This window comes from Lepidochelys olivacea, assembly GCF_965140295.1.
Source record: "Lepidochelys olivacea isolate rLepOli2 genome assembly, chromosome: 2".
NCBI classification, from domain to species: domain Eukaryota; kingdom Metazoa; phylum Chordata; order Testudines; family Cheloniidae; genus Lepidochelys; species Lepidochelys olivacea.
In genome coordinates this window covers 16,928,289-16,948,011 of record NC_140412.1, presented here as the reverse complement: position 1 = coordinate 16,948,011, position 19,723 = coordinate 16,928,289, and the positions used below count along the sequence as shown (strand labels likewise).

General features: G+C 41.1%; 1 protein-coding gene across 1 annotated transcript in view; it reads right to left on the bottom strand.

Moving 5' to 3' along the window:
- KCNQ3 (potassium voltage-gated channel subfamily Q member 3) overlaps nt 1-19,723 on the bottom strand; it is a 295,713-nt gene that overhangs the window by 32,902 nt on the left and 243,088 nt on the right. The window contains exons 4-8 of the mRNA XM_084621034.1: nt 19,368-19,540; nt 16,211-16,366; nt 12,548-12,658; nt 11,376-11,471; nt 9,339-9,433 (exon numbers count right to left, since the gene is read on the bottom strand). Coding sequence (XP_084477160.1) covers nt 9,339-9,433; nt 11,376-11,471; nt 12,548-12,658; nt 16,211-16,366; nt 19,368-19,540 — 631 coding nt within the window. The remainder of the gene's footprint in view (nt 1-9,338; nt 9,434-11,375; nt 11,472-12,547; nt 12,659-16,210; nt 16,367-19,367; nt 19,541-19,723) is intronic.

Genomic DNA, 19,723 nt, shown 5'->3' with positions numbered 1-19,723 from the left:
CCAATGGTCACCTGCTCCATTGAGGGAGCTGAGAATTAACATTTTGAACAAACACTGAGCTCAAGGACCTCTTTGGAAATGGTTTAATTTTTTCAATGGACAGTGTGAAACTAAAGACTGAAGTAGTAGAGAGACAAATGAGAAGAGTAGAAAAATTAACCGAGTCCTAAATAAATACTTCCAAGGGGTTTTCCCCCTGGAAGATTTATTTTATAATATATCCCAGACCAGTCAGGGTGAAAGATGTTGTGAGTAAAACAAATTGTGAGTTATTCTTTCACTAATGGAAATGTGACATGTTCTTTTCTCTCTCAGCTTACTGGTTTCGGATGTAAACAAATGCTTCCCCAAACCAATTTAAAGAAATACTGTGGAATGCTAACTGCTGCTAACTATAAGTACAGTGAGCACATCCAGTTTAGTCCTCTTGCAGAGACATTACAAGCTCCAGTCATATTTTGCGTCCACAGAATGTTGCTGGAATCAGTGATAACACCATAACTGGAACAAACTCTATGTGTATCCACTGTAGGCACAATGCTGCACTAGTAGGGATCAATAGTAAAGAGTAATTGTAATACTTAGTATTCATATGATACTTTTAACCTATAGAGCTCAATGTGAGGAAGGATTATTATCCCCATGTACAGGCAGGAAAACTGAGGAACAGAAAGGCTCATACCCAGGTCTGCAAAAGTTTCCATTAATTTGGGCTATTTCTGGTTTTTGGCACCTAAACTCAGAGAGCAGATTTGAAAACAAAACAATCAACAAGAAAAAAAGATGATCCCCCACTTCCCCAAAAAACCTTGTTTCTCATGAACTCTCTCCACTACAGTAGCCTATCCTCAACTAATGGCCGCAAAGGGATACAATTATAAAAATCACTTAGCCCTTCCCTCCCTGGATTCATTAGACAATTAAATAGTTCCACTTACAAAAGGCCAACATTAGTTCAGTTAATTATTCTGTTCTACGTGGGTTCTGATACCATGCCCATCATTGTGATGTCAGAACACTCTGGCCAATACAGTTCAAGAGGGAGGGGGAAGAACCCTCAGCATTAACAAAACCCTTACATATTAAAAAATACTGTCAGTTCTGTGCATGTTGGCCATCTATTCCCAAGGTCTCCTGTAAAATCCAGGTTTCAGAGTAACAGCCGTGTTAGTCTGTATTCGCAAAAAGAAAAGGAGTACTTGTGGCACCTTAGAGACTAACCAATTTATTTGAGCATAAGCTTTCGTGAGCTACAGCTCACTTCATCAGATGCATATCGTGGAAACTGCAGCAGACTTTATATATACACAGAGAATATGAAACAATACCTCCTCCCACCCCACTGTCCTGCTGGTAATAGCTTATCTAAAGTGATCATCAGGTGGGCCATTTCCAGCACAAATCCAGGTTTTCTCACCCTCCACCCCCCCCCACACAAATTCACTCTCCTGCTGGTGATAGCCCATCCAAAGTGACAACTCTTTACACAATGTGCATGACAATCAAGTTGGGCTATTTCCTGCACAAATCCAGGTTTTCTCACATCTCCCCCACCCCCATACACACACAAACTCACTCTCCTGCTGGTAATAGCTCATCCAAACTGACCACTCTTCAAGTTTAAATCCAAGTTAAACCAGAACATCTGGGGGGGGGGGTAGGAAAAAACAAGAGGAAACAGGCTACCTTGCATAATGACTTAGCCACTCCCAGTCTCTATTTAAGCCTAAATTAATAGTATCCAATTTGCAAATGAATTCCAATTCAGCAGTTTCTCGCTGGAGTCTGGATTTGAAGTTTTTTTGTTTTAAGATAGCGACCTTCATGTCTGTGATTGCGTGACCAGAGAGATTGAAGTGTTCTCCGACTGGTTTATGAATGTTATAATTCTTGACATCTGATTTGTGTCCATTTATTCTTTTACGTAGAGACTGTCCAGTTTGACCAATGTATATGGCAGAGGGGCATTGCTGGCACATGATAGCATATATCACATTGGTGGATGTGCAGGTGAACGAGCCTCTGATAGTGTGGCTGATGTTATTAGGCCCTGTGATGGTGTCCCCTGAATAGATATGTGGGCACAATTGGCAACGGGCTTTGTTGCAAGGATAAGTTCCTGGGTTAGTGGTTCTGTTGTGTGGTATGTGGTTGTTGGTGAGTATTTGCTTCAGGTTGCGGGGCTGTCTGTAAGCAAGGACTGGCCTGTCTCCCAAGATTTGTGAGAGTGTTGGGTCATCCTTTAGATCCTTAATAATGCGTTGGAGGGGTTTTAGTTGGGGGCTGAAGGGGACGGCTAGCGGCGTTCTGTTATTTTCTTTGTTAGGCCTGTCCTGTAGTAGGTAACTTCTGGGAACTCTTCTGGCTCTATCAATCTGTTTCTTTACTTCTGCAGGTGGGTATTGTAGTTGTAAGAAAGCTTGACAGAGATCTTGTAGGTGTTTGTCTCTGTCTGAGGGGTTGGAGCAAATGCGGTTGTATCGCAGAGCTTGGCTGTAGACGATGGATCGTGTGGTGTGGTCAGGGTGAAAGCTGGAGGCATGCAGGTAGGAATAGCGGTCAGTAGGTTTCCGGTATAGGGTGGTGTTTATGTGACCATTGTTTATTAGCACTGTAGTGTCCAGGAAGTGGATCTCTTGTGTGGACTGGACCAGGCTGAGGTTGGTGGTGGGATGGAAATTGTTGAAATCATGGTGGAATTCCTCAAGGGCTTCTTTTCCATGGGTCCAGATGATGAAGATGTCATCAATATAGCGCAAGTAGAGTAGGGGCTTTAGGGGACGAGAGCTGAGGAAGCGTTGTTCTAAATCAGCCATAAAAATGTTGGCATACTGTGGGGCCATGCGGGTACCCATAGCAGTGCCGCTGATCTGAAGGTATACATTGTCCCCAAATGTGAAATAGTTATGGGTAAGGACAAAGTCACAAAGTTCAGCCACCAAGTTAGCAGTGACATTATCGGGGATAGTGTTCTTGACGGCTTGTAGTCCATCTTTGTGTGGAATGTTGGTGTAGAGGGCTTCTACATCCATAGTGGCCAGGATGGTGTTATCAGGAAGATCACCGATGGATTGAAGTTTCCTCAGGAAGTCAGTGGTGTCTTGAAGGTAGCTGGGAGTCCTGGTAGCGTAGGGCCTGAGGAGGGAGTCTACATAGCCAGACAATCCTGCTGTCAGGGTGCCAATGCCTGAGATGATGGGGCGCCCAGGATTTCCAGGTTTATGGATCTTGGGTAGTAGATAGAATATCCCAGGTCGGGGTTCCAGGGGTGTGTCTGTGCGGATTTGATCTTGTGCTTTTTCAGGAAGTTTCTTGAGCAAATGCTGTAGTTGCTTTTGGTAACTCTCAGTGGGATCAGAGGCTAATGGCTTGTAGAAACTCGTGTTGGAGAGCTGCCGAGCAGCCTCTTGTTCATATTCCGACCTATTCATGATGACAACAGCACCTCCTTTGTCAGCCTTTTTGATTATGATGTCAGAGTTGTTTCTGAGGCTGTGGATGGCATTGCGTTGCGCATGGCTGAGGTTATGGGGCAAGTGATGCTGCTTTTCCACAATTTCAGCCCATGCACGTCGGCGGAAGCACTCTATGTAGAAGTCCAGTCTGCTGTTTCGACCTTCAGGAGGAGTCCACCTAGAATCCCTCTTTCTGTAGTGTTGGTAGGGAGACCTCTGTGGATTAGTATGCTGTTCAGAGGTATTTTGGAAATATTAAATTAAAATTAAAAAAATATAAGGTGCCACAAGTACTCCTTTTCTTTTTGTAAAATCCAGGTTACAAGTGCCCTCATGATTCAAAATGAAGGCACACAAAGCTGCTCCTGAGATGTCATGCTGGGTGAAATCCAGAATACTACAAAAGGAAATTGACTCCATAATAGACTCTTAGTTTTCCTCTTTGTTAAAAGCCAAGTTCTGCTCGTTCTCCCATTTCAAAGAGGACTAGATCAAAGTTAACTAACAGACTGCTAATGTGCATGAACAGGGTCCACATGGACAATTAATCTGCAGATTCTGTGGGGTAGATTCACACCCCAGCTGGTCACAAACTATTTGTTTGTGTAGACAAGCCAATAGAAAGAAAAGAAAAGAAAAGAAAAGAAAAGAAAAGAAAAGAAAAGAAAAGAAAAGAAAAGAAAGATCAAAGGCCTTTTCATCAGGTAGATTTTTCCTAGCTTGTCTCCCAGCTGTGTGATTCCACAAAGCCCTCTCTAAAAGCAGGCTCCCTACTTACCAGGGTGGATAAAGATCAATGATTTTTTAAAAAAATAATCTGATTTTTTTAAATTTAAAATTGCATTTTTTTGATAAAATGCTTTTTTAGGAAAAAAACCTATCTAAAGATAGTTTTAATTAAGATATATTATAGCTCAAAGATTTCTCATCATGGAATAGGGATTATAAATTCTAATTGTATAGTATGAGACAATATATTCATGTAATATTTAAGAAAAGTTTTGTAAATGAGTTCTAATAGTTCATGAATTAGGTTTCCAGGGGCTTCTGTATAGATTATTTAGGTTAATCTTTCTATCTACACAATGGGACTCAGTGCTCAGTCTAGAAGATACTATCAGAGATGCTTAATTTTGCAGTTCTCAAACTGTGGATTTGTGTCTCCAGAGATAACATTCTTGTTAACAGTAAAAATGGTTTTAAATAAATAAATAATATATAGAGGTGAGAAATAGCAGACTTCAACCCTATTGTCCCTCTGCAAATTTGTGTACACAGAGTCAATCCCTTACCTCTCTCTAAAAGTGCAAAGTTTCAAAAAGTTCAATGAATAGAAGATTGTTGGGAGCAGAATAGATCTGGACAAGGAGAAGAAGGCTGGAGATAAATGTGAGCAGGGAGGAACAGGCAGTAGAAACAAAAGTGAAACTTTTTGAGTAGCATATTCCAGAAGTCTTGAGGTCTTTCTGAGTGTAGCCTTCATTGATTTGAGATCTACCATACCAGTCTCTCACTAGAAGGGAAAACATAATGGCAGCAGGCTGTAAAAGAGACCCAGTTTGGGAATATTTTAATGAAATTCCTCTATCTGTGGGTAAGACTGGCATGCGTGCAAAATGCAAACAGTGCAACAAAGAAATGCAAGGCCTGGTTGCCTGAATAAAACAACATCATGAGAAGCGTTCCGTCTCAGGAGGAAGTTGCATTGAAGATGATGAAAGGAACGTGCAGGATCTTATATAAATATAGCTATTACTCTATGGTACTATCATTTTAGATGCAGTTTTGAAAAAAAATAAATAGCTGAAATAAGCAGATCGTCCTTTTACAATTTCACCTTTAAAGTAGTACTGAGTATCAGTGAATGCAATGAGTGATACTAAATGAGCAGTATGGTAATACTAATTAAATAACTGCATTGACTTATTTTGTTTAGGAGAATCCATCCTCAACATGCAGGATTCTGAAGACTATCCACCTCCACTATCCAAGATCACAATAATTTTCTATAGTTTCAGAGTTATCTGCCAATGATAGTGTTTCAGTCACATCATGTATGTCACATAGAGACAGTTGCAAAAAGAAAAAAAAATCTCCATCACCCAGAAACAACCATAGATAAATTTGTGATAAGAACCAGCAGATTACAAAAAGAGGTAATTGATGAAAAAATTGCCCGGTTTGTTCATGCAACAAACTCTCCTTTCCGTATGATTGAGAATCCATACTTCATTAACATGGGTCAGTCATTAAGACCAGGATACAGTCCACCCAACAGAGCAGAAGTCGCAGGAAAATTGCTGGATAAAGTGTATGAAAGAGAAATTGAGCAGTCTGCGAAAGGTCGAGAGGGTGAAATTGTTAACCTAAGTCTTGGTGGGTGGAGCAATGTCCACAATGATCCTGTTGTATGTGCTTGTGTGACAACAGAAGAAGGGAATGTCTTCCTTACAGAAACAATTAATACATCAGGAAATGTGCACACAGCACACACATTACAAGAAGTAGCAGTAAAAGCTATAACAACCTGAAAAAAAATTCAAATGTCTAGTACGCAGCTTGGTCACAGACAATGCTGCAAATGTATCCAAGATGAGAAGAAATTTAGAAGAGAGTGAAGAGAGTCCCAAGCTAATAACATACGGTTGCAGTGCTCATTTGATGCACCTCCTAGCCAAAGACTTCAGTGTTCCAGAAATAAAGGCTAATGTTGTTGAAATTGCAAAATACTTCCGTAACAACCAACTGGCAGCAGCTTCTCTGAAAAAAGGTGAGAGGAACCAAGCTAGCTCTCCCACAAGACGTGTGATGGAACTCGGTAGTGGACTGTTTTGAGCACTAGATTAAGAACTGGCCTAATCTGATGACAGTTTGTGAACAAAATCATGAAAAAATAGATGGCCCTGTCACAGCCAATGTTCTCAACACTGGGCTTAAGAGAAATGTTGAACACGTGCTGAGTACCCTGAAGCCTATTTCTGTAGCCTTGAAGAAGATGCAGGGAAATAGCTGTTTATTTCTGACGCTGTTGAAATTTGGAAGGAACTGAGTGAGATTTTAAAAAGAGAAATATGCAATGACAGAGTTAAATTACAAGCATTAAAAAAATGAATGGGACAAGCACTATCTGCAGCTCATTTTCTTGCAAATATTCTCAATACTCGGTATCAGGGTCAAACCTTAACTGCTGAAGAAGAGGAGTTGGCTATGACATGGACATCCAGCAATCATCCCTCCATAATGCCAGTTATAATAAACTTCAGAGCTAAGGGTGAATCATTCAAGAAATATATGTTTGCTGATGATATTTTAAAGAAAGTTACACCAGTGAACTGGTGGAAGTCACTTAAGAACTTGGATTCAGAGACTGTTTAAGTGAAAATCTCACTTTTAACAGCAGTAGCTTCTTCTTCCGGTGTAGAAACAATATTTTCTTCCTTTGGTCTAATTCATTCCAAATTGAGAAATTGTTTGGGACCTGGAAAAGCAAGAAAGCTTGTTTTTCTTTTCCAGATTATGAACAAACAGGAAAATGAAGATGCAGAAGCCAATCATTTTAAGTTTCTTATGTTGACCTGGCTGACATAGTCGATTAAATTTCTTTTTTAAATATTTCATTGAACTATATTAGTTAAAAACAATTTTAACAAAAACAAACCTGATTTAAAAAAACTTGAATGTTTAACTAAATTCAAACATTCATATGCTTGTTTTGTTAAAATATTATATGTTTGCTGTTGAAGAAAAAAATCCAGACTACATAATGTTGTTTTAGTTTAATAAAACAATTTAAATGTCTATCCTCCTAATACAGCATGGCAAGAAAATCCTCCAAATATTAATGATTAACCTGTTGAATTGGAGATAGTTCATCTCCCAATGACTTCATAAGTATCTGCTAAAATTATCTTTGGTAAATGAAATAACCAAACAATCATTCATTTTCTGATATAGCTGTAAAACTAATCTTCAAGCGATTTATTTTGAAAACCTACATCTATCTCTGAGTTGTGAAGAATATGTATTAAGGTTATAACAACCAAGAATGCACTTTTATGTAGAAATCCATGATTAAATTGAGTCTTCCTGACTAGTGATATAAATCATGATTTAAATCAATTTGATTTAAATCAAATCCACCCTGCTACTTACCCATGACATCTGCAGAAGAGAGTAGCAGAGAAATGTATAATACCACAAAAAAAAAGCCTTGCACAGCAGAGTTCACTTAACTGACATCTGAAAAGCGACATGCCTGCCTAATTGGGACAATTTCTAAGATTCATGCAATGCCTTGAAGGAACGGATAAATGACACAGCCTTCTGCAGACGTTTTGTAATATTTCCTACCATAAGTCTCCCACTGTCTTTTGTTCATCTCAAGTCAAGGAATTCAGATACCGCTGCGATGGGCAAAGCATAAGATTTTAAACAGAATTCCGTTCTTTCTATTGCTTTGAGCTTTATTATTTTTAATTATTATATATTAAGATTATTTTAAAGAAAAGTGGTCATCTCTTTGCTCAGTTTATTTCTGTGAAGTGTTAAAAATCAGGTACATCCTTTTCTTTCCACTGGGATCTTCCTCCTGAATTTATTGGAATCTAGGGGGGTTCTCCCACGCTTGAGTGGAGCCTATAAATAGCATCTCCTGAATAGATTTAGGGTTTTTTTTTCTTGTGAAGAGGAAACATTTTCTGGTGAACTAAAGTACAATATAGAATCAGAAAAGTCATTTAAGCTAAAATGGCATTTGGAGGGTTCCATATTTATTTTCTCTACATGATTTTAGGATCAAGCATGCTCAGTTTACACCCAGAAATAGTTTTGAGACTACCAACTTGTCAAACAGAACCTGAATCTGAAAAACAAGTTGAGTTCTTCCCTCCTCTTACTCCATCATTCAAAAAAAATATGTAGAAATCAGAGCACAGCTTCTAATTTTGTAAATGATAACTGAAGTACAACAGAATCCAACTCACATTCCCACAGCTGTATTCGCTCTGCAAAGCTAATGAGAAAAAATACTTTTGTCAATTCCATCGAGAGACAGGAAGCAGATCATCCTGAGTGTGTGCATGTGGGTATTTGTATTTGTGTGTATTATATGAATGTGTATGTGTGTGCATGCCTGTACACGCACATGCACACACCACTGTTCCCCAGTGGCCAGAATATTAAATCAGCTAACATGTGTTATTGTATTGCTCTATAGTGATATGCGGAATGTATTTTGTAAGTTGTCATTTTTACACTTGCTTTTCATATAACCATGTATTAACTCCATATCTAAGGCCATACTTTACATTTCAATTCATAAGGAATGGGTTTTTGTGATGGTTTTTATTCTAATTATTTAAAATCCTCCTCCATTTGCGCAACCCTATGAGAAGTATTTAAACTAAGTTATGAGGGTTGCAGAGCCCAGTCCTTAAGGAAGTCTAGGAGAATGGTCTGTAAATCAAAACACAAAGAGAAGCAACATATAAATGTTTTTCCAACACATAGTCCCCACTTTTCAAAAACTCCAAGATTTCACAATTAGTTTCCCTGCCTCTAATGAACTGAATTATCATCCCCAATATAGAAAAGTCCACACACACTAAATGGATTTTCACTAAACAATAGTAAAGGAATGTGGTGAACAATAAAATATCAAAACAGAAACTGATCAGAAAGATATATTGGTGTATGCAACAGAACCCCTTATGCCTGAAACCTCCCTCTAAACTGAAAGTGGTGATGTTCCCCTGATTTGCAGCAGTAACACTGAGAAAGCCCAATTATCCAAAACCTTGTTTATCCACATAAATTCCACATCCCATGTCCTATCTGAGTTCTGCTGTATAGGGTGTTACTGATCAGAGGGGGCAGCACACTTGCCTGAAATACGGAAACGATACAATTGATTCATAAAACCTCCAGGTGGCGACGAGATCCATCCGGTTTGGGTTAGTAGCATAGTACCTCCAGGCAGCCTGGATAACAATATAAAGGGACAGTAATAGCATTAGGGGAAATGTTTATCTGTGCTTATAAGTGAATGCAGCCAGTTAATACGCCTCTTAGTTCAAAAGAAGATAACAATGGACATATTCAATGAGTCGCACTGAATTATTATACAGCAATATTGAAAGTTTCCATTAGATGGTGCCATAGTTCATGTAAGGCTTATAATAAGAAAACGATGCTCTCGGACAGTAGTCCTCAAAAACTGTTCCCAGGGGCATATGTGACAGAATACTGTGCACTGCCCATTGCTTTCAGATACCCGGAAGAGGTTACATTTTACTAATCTTGCTTTATTCTAAAGTCTGATAAATCTAAAAGAGCATCTAGCTTAGTAAAATGTAGAACATGTGATCTGTCTGATGTTTCTGGGAATCTGAAAGAGCCATGGTTAGGGGGCAGCAATCAGGTTAATTTACTGCTGTGGAAAGTTTTGCTGAGTGATTTTAAACATTAGCACATAACTCCTATCAAACTTCCACTAGCACATAAACAGCAGTACTGTGGTTACCCTGGCTGCCTGTTATGCAGCGATTCTTTAATGTCAGTGAATCAACCTCTCCAGACTTCTCCACGGTATCCTGTGCTTTGCTAGGAAACATTTTTACTGCAAAAGTATGCTGTTCAGCCTATTTCTCCAAAGAATGGGTCTGACCCTGAGAGGTCATAAATACCCGCCGCTCCCATTGATTTCAAAGAAAGTAATCTTGGTCCCACTGTAAAAGTTTTGCCATTGATGTCATTTGATTCAGGTCATGGCCTACAGTGCATATTGGATTTTTGTCAAACAGATCAACCTTCAAGCTACCAATTTTATATTTAATTTTACAAAATAAAATCTAAGGCTCTGATCCAAATCCAGTGGAGCCAATGGCAGTCTTTGCATTAAAGTAAATGGACTTCTGTGTTAAGTTGTAACCCAGTAGTCACTACTGACCAATATTCTGTACATTTATGAGTTTTTACAGCAACAAAAAGCCTGTGGCATCTCTGTATGTGGGATAGTCTCCCAAGGGAAACAGTGGAAACTGGGGCCTTGCAAAACAGCCGATTCCTCCTCTTCCCCGCCCACACACACACACAGCGCATAGTGCCAAAGGTTTTGCCATCTGGTTTCAGGTGACTCTGTGCCACTGAAATGGATGTTGGAGGGGAGGCTGCCTAGAAAATTTCAGCAGAACGACTAATTTCACTTTGAACATGCGAATTTGTAGCAAAGCCACTTTTGCTCTAAAAGGAACAGGTGTTTTGTGAACTCATAGATTTTACAGCCAGAAGGGACCATTTGATCATCTTGTCTGACCTCAAAGTCTATATCTGCATTACAGAACACAACTTCCCATGTAGGGCACAGGGAAATAAGAACTTCAAGGGAGAATCCCTTACTCCATTACATAGTGCCCTTATTTACACAGGTTTCAGAGTAGCAGCCACGTTAGTCTGTATTCGCAAAAAGAAAAGGAGTATTTGTGGCACCTTAGAGACTAACCAATTTGTTTGAGCATGAGCTTTCGTGAGCTACAGCTCACTTCATCGGATGCATAAAGTGGAAAATGCAGTAAGGATGTTTTATACACACAGACCATGAAAAAATGGGTGTTTATCACTTCAAAAGGTTTTCTCTCCCCCACCCCACTCTCCTGCTGGTAATAGCTTATCTAAAGTGATCACTCTCCTTACAATGTGTATGATAATCAAGGTGGGCCATTTCCAGCACAAATCCAGGGTTTAACATGAACATCTGAGGAACAGTGGAGGGGGGGCGGGGGGGGGCTAGGAAAAAACAAGGGGAAATAGGTTACCTTGCATAATGACTTAACCACTCCCAGTCTCTATTCAAGCCTAACTTAATTGCATCCAATTTTTATTTATACAGTATCATTTCAAGATGGAAACGTAGAGAATCCAAACCTGTATAAGTTCTGCTGCCGGCTTTCTTCTTTTCTCAAAATGTTTCTGACGATGTTGTTCCTGGACTTTCAGAGCCAGCCCTGAACCCAAGATGCCCTAAAAGCAGAGGTGGTAATGGCTGTCAGGCGTTGTTTGATTGAAAACACAAGAACAACAGAAATTCTGAGGAGAAAGTTCTCTTAAAACTTGTGGATGAGATAATCAGAGCTGTGGGGAATTAATGGGGGCAATTCACATGGGGTTCAGTGCGCTTTTCTGGCAGCCCTAGTTCACAGGGCATCGTAGTTTTCTGACAAACCTTGCCTTCACCTAGGCCCGCGCTTCACATGGTTTCATTACAAGCGCCTCAAAAAGCTTCTTGGTCTTCTGCTGCCTTCCCAATGACACGATGTGCAGCTGGTCTGTTTCCCTCCTTCACTGTTTCAGTCAGAACTGAGCTTAAACTCTGTGGTTGTGATCTAAAGGGGGTGCCTATGAACCATATTCTGGATACTGGGATCACCTGGGCTCCCATCCCCCATGAATTTCTTTTTAAGTTTTGAGCTAAAGGAAACCAATCTCAAGCTCCAAGTTTTGCATTGTTTCCACTTGAAACCACAGGTTGGGCCCAGGTCACCCAAATCTTGGACCAACCTCACATGAGCAGCTTTCTGATCAAGGGTAAACGTTTCAAAAAATAACTTGGTGATCTTTGGGGCTTTGGTGATCAAGTACCATTTTCAAAAGCAATTTAGGAATCTAAGTCCAGATTTTTAAAGGTATTTAGGCACCTAAGCTGCATTGAAATTCAAGCCATATTGCTTTTCAATGAGGTTAAGGGCTTAAGTCACTTCTTAAAATCTTTACCTTCACCCTTTTTGCAAATTTGGTCCAAGTCTCATGTTTGTAACAAAATCTGAATAATTCTCCTGTTTATAGGCTTAGCTCTAAAGTTCTGCACAGCACACAGGATAATTCAGACTAGGCTCCATTTTATCTTAGCCACAAGGAGAAAAGAGATTGCTTTTCCCACACCATGCATGAATGTGCTCAAGATTCCAGCTTGAGAGTCATTGAACTGCAGGCTCCCAGTTGAATTTCTGGTGGAATCTGCATAGAAGGGAGGCTATTCCTTTACTTTCTACATCATTAACTCTGTGTTTTGTAAAAACAAACAGAAGGACAGTACTTACGGCAGGAAGAGCAAAAAATGAAACTCCGATAAGAGAGAATGTGGCTGCTATCAGCCTCCCCTCCCAGGTTTTGGGGGTCTTGTCACCGTAGCCAATTGTTGCTAGGGTAATCTGTGGGGAGAATAGGTTGGCCATTTTATAAGACAGACAATGCAAATGGACAAGGAGGATTTCTTTTAAGCTTGACCCTCAAACCTGCATGACCAGGTTATAAACTTTTGCTTTGACCTCTGGACATTGTAGAAAAATACACAAACACAAACTTTCCTAAGCATGGATTTTGCAAGCAATCTGGAAAATGTAAGCGATAGATATAGTTTTTTTATGGCACTCATTGTCATAATACTTGCATGTCTCATACGTGTTAATGAATTTATCCTCCAATACCTCTAAACAGAGGTGATATATTATATCCATTTTGCAAATGGAGAATTGAGATGGCACACCGATTAAGTAACCTGCCCAAGGTCAGGCAGGAAGTCTGTAGCAAAGCTAGGAATAGAGACCGCTGAGTTCCGATTCAGGGCCTTCACCATAAGCCAACCTGGCCTCTCCTCACACTCCTTCTATTAAATACAAATAGTTCTCTGAGAAATGTTTAATTTTAACATTTTTGAAAAGAAACATTTTTTGTTTTCAATTCAGCATGTTCCATTTTGAAATTTCCTTCCATTTTATTAAAAAAAAATCAACAACCTTTTTTTAAAAAAGCTTAAATCTAAAAGAAACATTTTGTTTCGTGTCAAACATCACATTTTGTTCAATGTGAAGTAAATTGTGGTTTTTAGACTTTTTGATTCAATTACAATTTTGAAAAAAAATCATTAAAAAACACCTTAAAATATCAGAAGTGCCAGCAAACTACAAAATCAGCTATATGAATAATTCTACCAGACACCCGTTTTGTTCTCTTTACCAGAGAGGACTGACTGCCAGCAGCATCTGAGAGGCCTTGTTTACACCGGGAGCCTTGAAGCTCACAGGGACTCACTCCAGCCAAAAAGAAGAGCTGTGTGCCTCCCAGCAAGGATTTTAGCCCTTTGCATGGAGATACAGCTCCCATACCCATATAAGCTGCATGGGGAGACTTTCTTATTGTACTGTAATGACTTAATTTGTGGGCTTTTAGTGTGTGTTGTTGTGGTGCTGGTCCAGGTCTCATTTACTTGATTCCCTTGCCCTTCTTTTAATTCACCATAGTCCTCTCCGGGAATACAGTATTGTTTATTCTTATCAGTTGGTCCTTAATTCCCTGTTGTTATCAATTGTAATATCTTTGAGGTCATAAGGATTGCTATTTGTTTGTTCACCCAGTCACAGAATCATAGAAATGTAGGGCTGGAAGGGACCTCAAGAGGGCATCAAGACTGAGGCAGGACCCCCTGTTCCTTTTCCTCAGTACTACTGCCAAGACAGTTGTAATTTTGTAATTTTGTAATTGTGCATTTGATTTTTCCTTTTGAAGTGAAGTACTTTGCACTTATTTTTACTGAATTTCATCTTGATGAATTCAGACCAATTCTCCAATTTGTCAAGGTTGTTTTGAATTTTAATCCTGTCCTCCAAAATGCTTGCAACCCCTCCAGCTTGGTGTCATCTGTAAATTTTATAACCATACTCTCTGCTCCATTATTGAAGCCATTAATGAAACCATTGAATAGTACTGGACCCAGGACAGACCCTTGCGAGACCTCAGCAGATACATCCCCCAGGTTTGACAGCAAACCAATTGATACCTAATCTTTGAGTATAGTCTTTCAACCAGTTATGTACCCACCTTATAGTAATTTCATCTAGACCAAATTTGCCTAATTTGTTTATGAGAATGTTATGTGGGATTGTGTCAAAAGCCTGACTAAAATCAAGATAAATTACATCTACAGCTTTCCCCTTATCGCCTGTCAAAGAAGGAAATTAGATTGGTATGGCATCATTTGTTCTTGATAAATCCTAGCTCGCTATTCCATATAACACTATTGTCCTCTAAGTGCTTACAAATTGATTGTTTAATAATTCGTTTCAGTATCTTTCAAGGTACTGAATTTCGGCTGACTGTTCAATAATTCCCCAGGGCCTCTTTGTTCCCCTTTTTAAAGACACGTACTATGTTTGCACTTCTCTAGTCTTCTGGAGTCCTGTCCTCCATGAGTTCTCAAAAATAACTCCTAATGGTTCCCAGATTGTTTGAGCTAGTTCCTTAAGTACCTTAGGATGAATTTCATCAGGCTCTGCAGACTTGAATACATCTAACTTTTCTAACTAGTCTTTACCCTGTTCTTTCCCTATTTTGGCTTGTGTTTCGTCCACCTTGTTAATATTTATTGTGTAGAGTACAAGAAGACTGAAGCAAAATAGAGGTTAAACACTTTGATGTCGTCAGTTATTAGTTCTCCTTCCCCACTAAATAGAGGATCTACACTTTCCTTGGTCTTTCTCTTGTTCTGAATGTAGTTACTAGTTGGAGGCACTGCACACACAGAACTCAGTACCCACTGGTCCTAAAGTGGGTCACCCAGCTCCAGAAAGAAGAATAAGAAGCTGTAGAACCATTGGGAATCAGGAGGGGGCAACACACTCAACTTGAGCTCAATCCCAATTAGGAGAAGAATGAATCAATTCTGGATGTGAAATACACACAAGTGCTCGGATTTTCCTCTCATTGACACCAGTGTGAACCCTCTGACTCCAGCACGGTCGCTACTTATTGACACTGATGTAACTGAGAGAAGATTCAGTCCCCCAAGTACTGTGCGAGTTTGGATTAAATTGATAGTGAATTTCTGTGGCAGGGATTTGGGAGGGCATTCTAAACAAAGGGGTAAGGCCATGGTTCAGGTCTTGTACCATGATTATCTAAGGTTCAGACTGAACCATGACCTTGCAGTTGCCCCCTCATTTGGAATACCCCTCCCACCAAGCATCAATTTAATCCAAACTCGGACAGCACTTGGGGGCCTGACTCTTCATACACGATGATTCTCTAGGGTTCAGACTAGCATCTCAGGAGGAGACTTGCAGAAGCACAATTCCAGGGAAAGTCAATGGCAGTTGGGCGCCCGACTCCCACTTAAGCCTTTGAAAATCTACCCCCTAGGGATTTCTTCACCAGACATTCTGGGCCAAATTTCCAAGAGAGCTCAGCACCCACAGTTAGAGACAGATTGCCAGAAAACCTCTGCTTCTTGCTGGGCACCTAAATGGCCAGCTTTTCAAAGAGGGCTAAGCACAGGACCAGCTCCCACTGTTCTGAGTTTTGAAAATCTGGCCAGTTCATGTAGGTGCATAAATAGGAGCTGTTGGGTGCTGAAGGCTTTTGAAAATCTGGCCCTTAGACTCCAGCTAACAAAGTTCCAGAGTTAAAGTTTCAAAAGCACTTCGGTGACTTAGGCACCTAAGTCTCCATTTCAAAAGTGATTTAGGTATGTGGGAGCCTAACTGTGATTGAAAGTAAATAGGACTTTCTTCGCACGTAGGAGCTTACATCCTATTGACTTTCAGTCAGATTTCAGGCTCTTAAGTACCCAAATCACTTTTGAGAATGGGATTTAGGTGTGTTTGAATATATTACCCCAATCCCTTCCATTCCCCTCACACCCTAATTCAACCAGGCAGCTTTATTTCCATTAAACTAACAAATAAGAGACAGTTTCTACAGCTGCTTACCAGCCCCCACCACAGCGCGTCTGCATAGGTTTCAAACTCTTCTTTCATCTCGACTCCATAGGCATCCTTTTCAGGCACATCTTTCTCAACCAGGTAAACAAGGAACGAGGAGAGGATAAGGGTCAGGAACCCAATGTACCAAGCAGTGATGAGCTCCTGGAAAAGAAACAGATTGAAAATGAGGAGACTGAAAACAGCACCAGCTTCTGCAATGGCAGCGCCAGACGTCTAGCGACAAAAGACGAGAGATACACAGGGTAAAACAGCAAGAACTGTCACTTCTGTCTGGATTGCAGTCCGGGTCCAGCATAGTGCATCTCTGGCTGTTCCACACTGCAGAGCTCTGACAATACTTAGTACTTATACAGCACCTTGCTACAAAGCAATTTGTAGTTGTAGTTTGGCTCACGGCTGGATTAAGGCCCAAGACACATCATAGCACGGGGCCTGGCACCATGACCTTGGCCGTCATTGACAATGGACCCCTCACTTCCCTTCCACCGAAGTTGGGGAAGTCCCACGGGGCCCCCTTCCCCTCACAGGAGCGTCACATACATCCCCTCTTCGTGACCCCAGAGAGGCAGTGTGGCAGTTGGGGAGCCTTCCAACACCTACCCCAGCAGTCAGGGTGACACTGCTTAGGTGGAGGGACTGGGCCTGCTGCACTCCATTGCTCCTGCCACAACACACAGAATTTGCTGCTGGGGTGGTGTTGGCAAGGCCCACAGCAATGGATTTGGGAGATAACAAGCCATTGAGATGCCTGGGGCAGTTTAACCACTCAAAGCTATTGTTTCAGGCTTTACGCAGCCATCACTGCATCAGTTACACTTGGGTCACAGTTCTCAGCTTTTCTTCACAACCATCAGGCTAGAAGCCTACTATGGATTTAAATGAGAAAATTGAGATTCTGATGGAATCCAACGAGCTGAGGGGGAGCCCTAAACATGGATGTACATTGCCTAGGCTTTAACCTGGCCCTGGTTTTGCAACACCACTGCAAGGAGGGATTATACCAATGTTACAGATGTGTAAATGAAGACACAGAGAGCTTTAGGCACCTAAATCTATGTGTGGGGAGGGCGAAGGTAGCTTGATTTTCAAGCATATTCATAAGCTTTTGGGGAGCCAGGACTGTCTTCTACTATATCTCTGTACAGCACCCAGCACGTTAGGGCACTTATGTTTGTTTGCATTGCAATAGCACCAACAGGCAGAACTCAACAGGAGCTATAGGTGCACAGCACTTCTGAACATCAGCTACTTCTGACTTGCCCACGGTCACAGAATCAGACAGAGACAGGGGTGGGAACAGAACCCCTGATTCCCATGCAGATGCAGTTTGTGTATTAGAGCTTGCATCCTGGTTACCATGTTTCATCAGAAGTGGGAAGAAGATATTCTTTCCGGTTATTATTAATTTGTAGAGCTCCAACAGAGTGCTGGTTACTTGACAGACAGCTGTCCCTGTGGCATGATTTTCCTTTTCTGTCCTGGGTCATATCACCTATCATGGGGGATGCTGTAGCTGAGAATTTTACAAATGTCTTACGGTAAATCAACCTCTGTAGCAAATTTGTGGTTTGCAACCACTGAAGGGACATTACTAATAAACCGCATTTTTAGACTTGATTGTTAAACGTTAGTGCCCATTTTAGCAAACACTCTCGCAACCCTACACATTTCTCAGCCTGTTAAGGCCCAAGTGGAAGGATACAATCTGAGAAAGAGACCAGAGGAGGCCCTCTGGAAAACTAGCAGCCTGCAAAGCATAAAAAAGACATGGTGGCAATGTCTTTAGCATAAGTGACTTTTTCTAAAACCTCAGTCTCCTGAGGCAGCATTTCTAGCAGAAATAAATGATTTGCTACAAGACTAGCAGCAGATTTGTGCAGGATGGAGGTAAATGTGGCTATGGAATGAAGCCCAGTTGAGAAGAACGCATCCCAGTCTGCCATCAGAAAGAAACAAAGATTCACTATTGTGTGTGGTCTGGCACTTTCACTTTCCATGGCAATAAAGGGACCTTCTAAAACATTTCCTTCTGAGAATGTCATGTAGAGATGAGACCTTCCAATCAAAGTTATACATAACTTTGGTAACTCACAGGCCAACGCACAGACCCCCATCTTAGAGCTCTTCACTCAGGTAACCCTTTATCATCTAATCCTATATAATAATGGTGCAAGGGCAGCATAACTACCTGATATGGACCAAAATGGGTCTGACCCTGTAACTGAACACACCCAGAGGCAGCTGGAGAATATATTAGCACCCATCACTGTACTATCTGACCCATCGTTATGGGTGAAAATAAATTTACCACTCCCACGGAAACTTACTTGACTTCTGCTAACCAGCATCAAACCATTATGCATTGAACTGCTGCTGTGATTTTGGAATAAGTCTTTTCCCACCACCCTCCCACACCAAACTTCTCTGACTCATTTCACATAAGTGGCATAGGAGGATAGATGAACCCAGGCGCTGCATTTTACAATATTTCTCAAGGGACAATACGCGAAGGGACAGATGATGCCTTTCGGACACAAGCCTTTGGAAGGGACAGTGATTACTGACATGCAGCTGTCAATTCCATCAAGTATCAGAAATCAGCTCCTGGACCAGGACTCCAGTGATGGGTAAGTCAGCTTGGCCATTTGGTGAATTTAAATTTCTTCCCAAATGGTAACAATGGAATCCCCCGCCCCCTACAAACGGATACAGCTGCCCCTCAATGAAGTTTAATCTGATGCACTGAGTGGAAATTAGATCCAAGTCTTAATGGACGCCAGCTAGAGAGAAGCCTGTATTAACACGTCACAATTATATAGGGCTTTCTTCCAAAGAGCTTGACATGCTTTATGAATAAGGGCACGATCCAACTCCTTTTGAAGTCAAGCCCAAAATGTCCATTGGCTTCAACAGTGCAGTATCAAGCCCGGATTAATTTAATCTCACAAGACCACAAGGGGGTAAGAGAGTTGGCTAGGGTTACAGAGCTTATCTGCGGAAGAACTGGGAATAGTACTCAAGGGTCTTGACTACCACTCTGCTGCTCTAAACACTAGGCAATACTCTCCTCAAGTGTCTGATCTGCCTCTGCTTTTGGTTTTTTCCCCATAACTCAGATTAATCCTGTGAACTCCTCACTTACTTTGCTATGTGCACAAATAGCTGATCCCAAAAGCTTCCACGTGCCTCCCCTCCTGTCCATTCGGAGCATCCGCAGGATCTGAAGGAAGCGCAGACTTCTGAGCGACGTCGCCAGAACATTGCCCTGGTTCCCAACAGCTACCACTGGCACAGAGGCAATCAACACGAAGATATCTGCACAGCATAAAGGAGAACAAAGCCTGATCAAAAAGTGGACTCATCTGTGATGGGTTGTACCCCCGGGGTGCAGTCTGGGAGCTGTTGGAATCACTGTGCCCCTTAATAATTCAGCTGGGTTGGTCTTTCTCACACTGCTCTGCTGATGATACACAGCCAGCCTCTCCAGGGACTGTTATC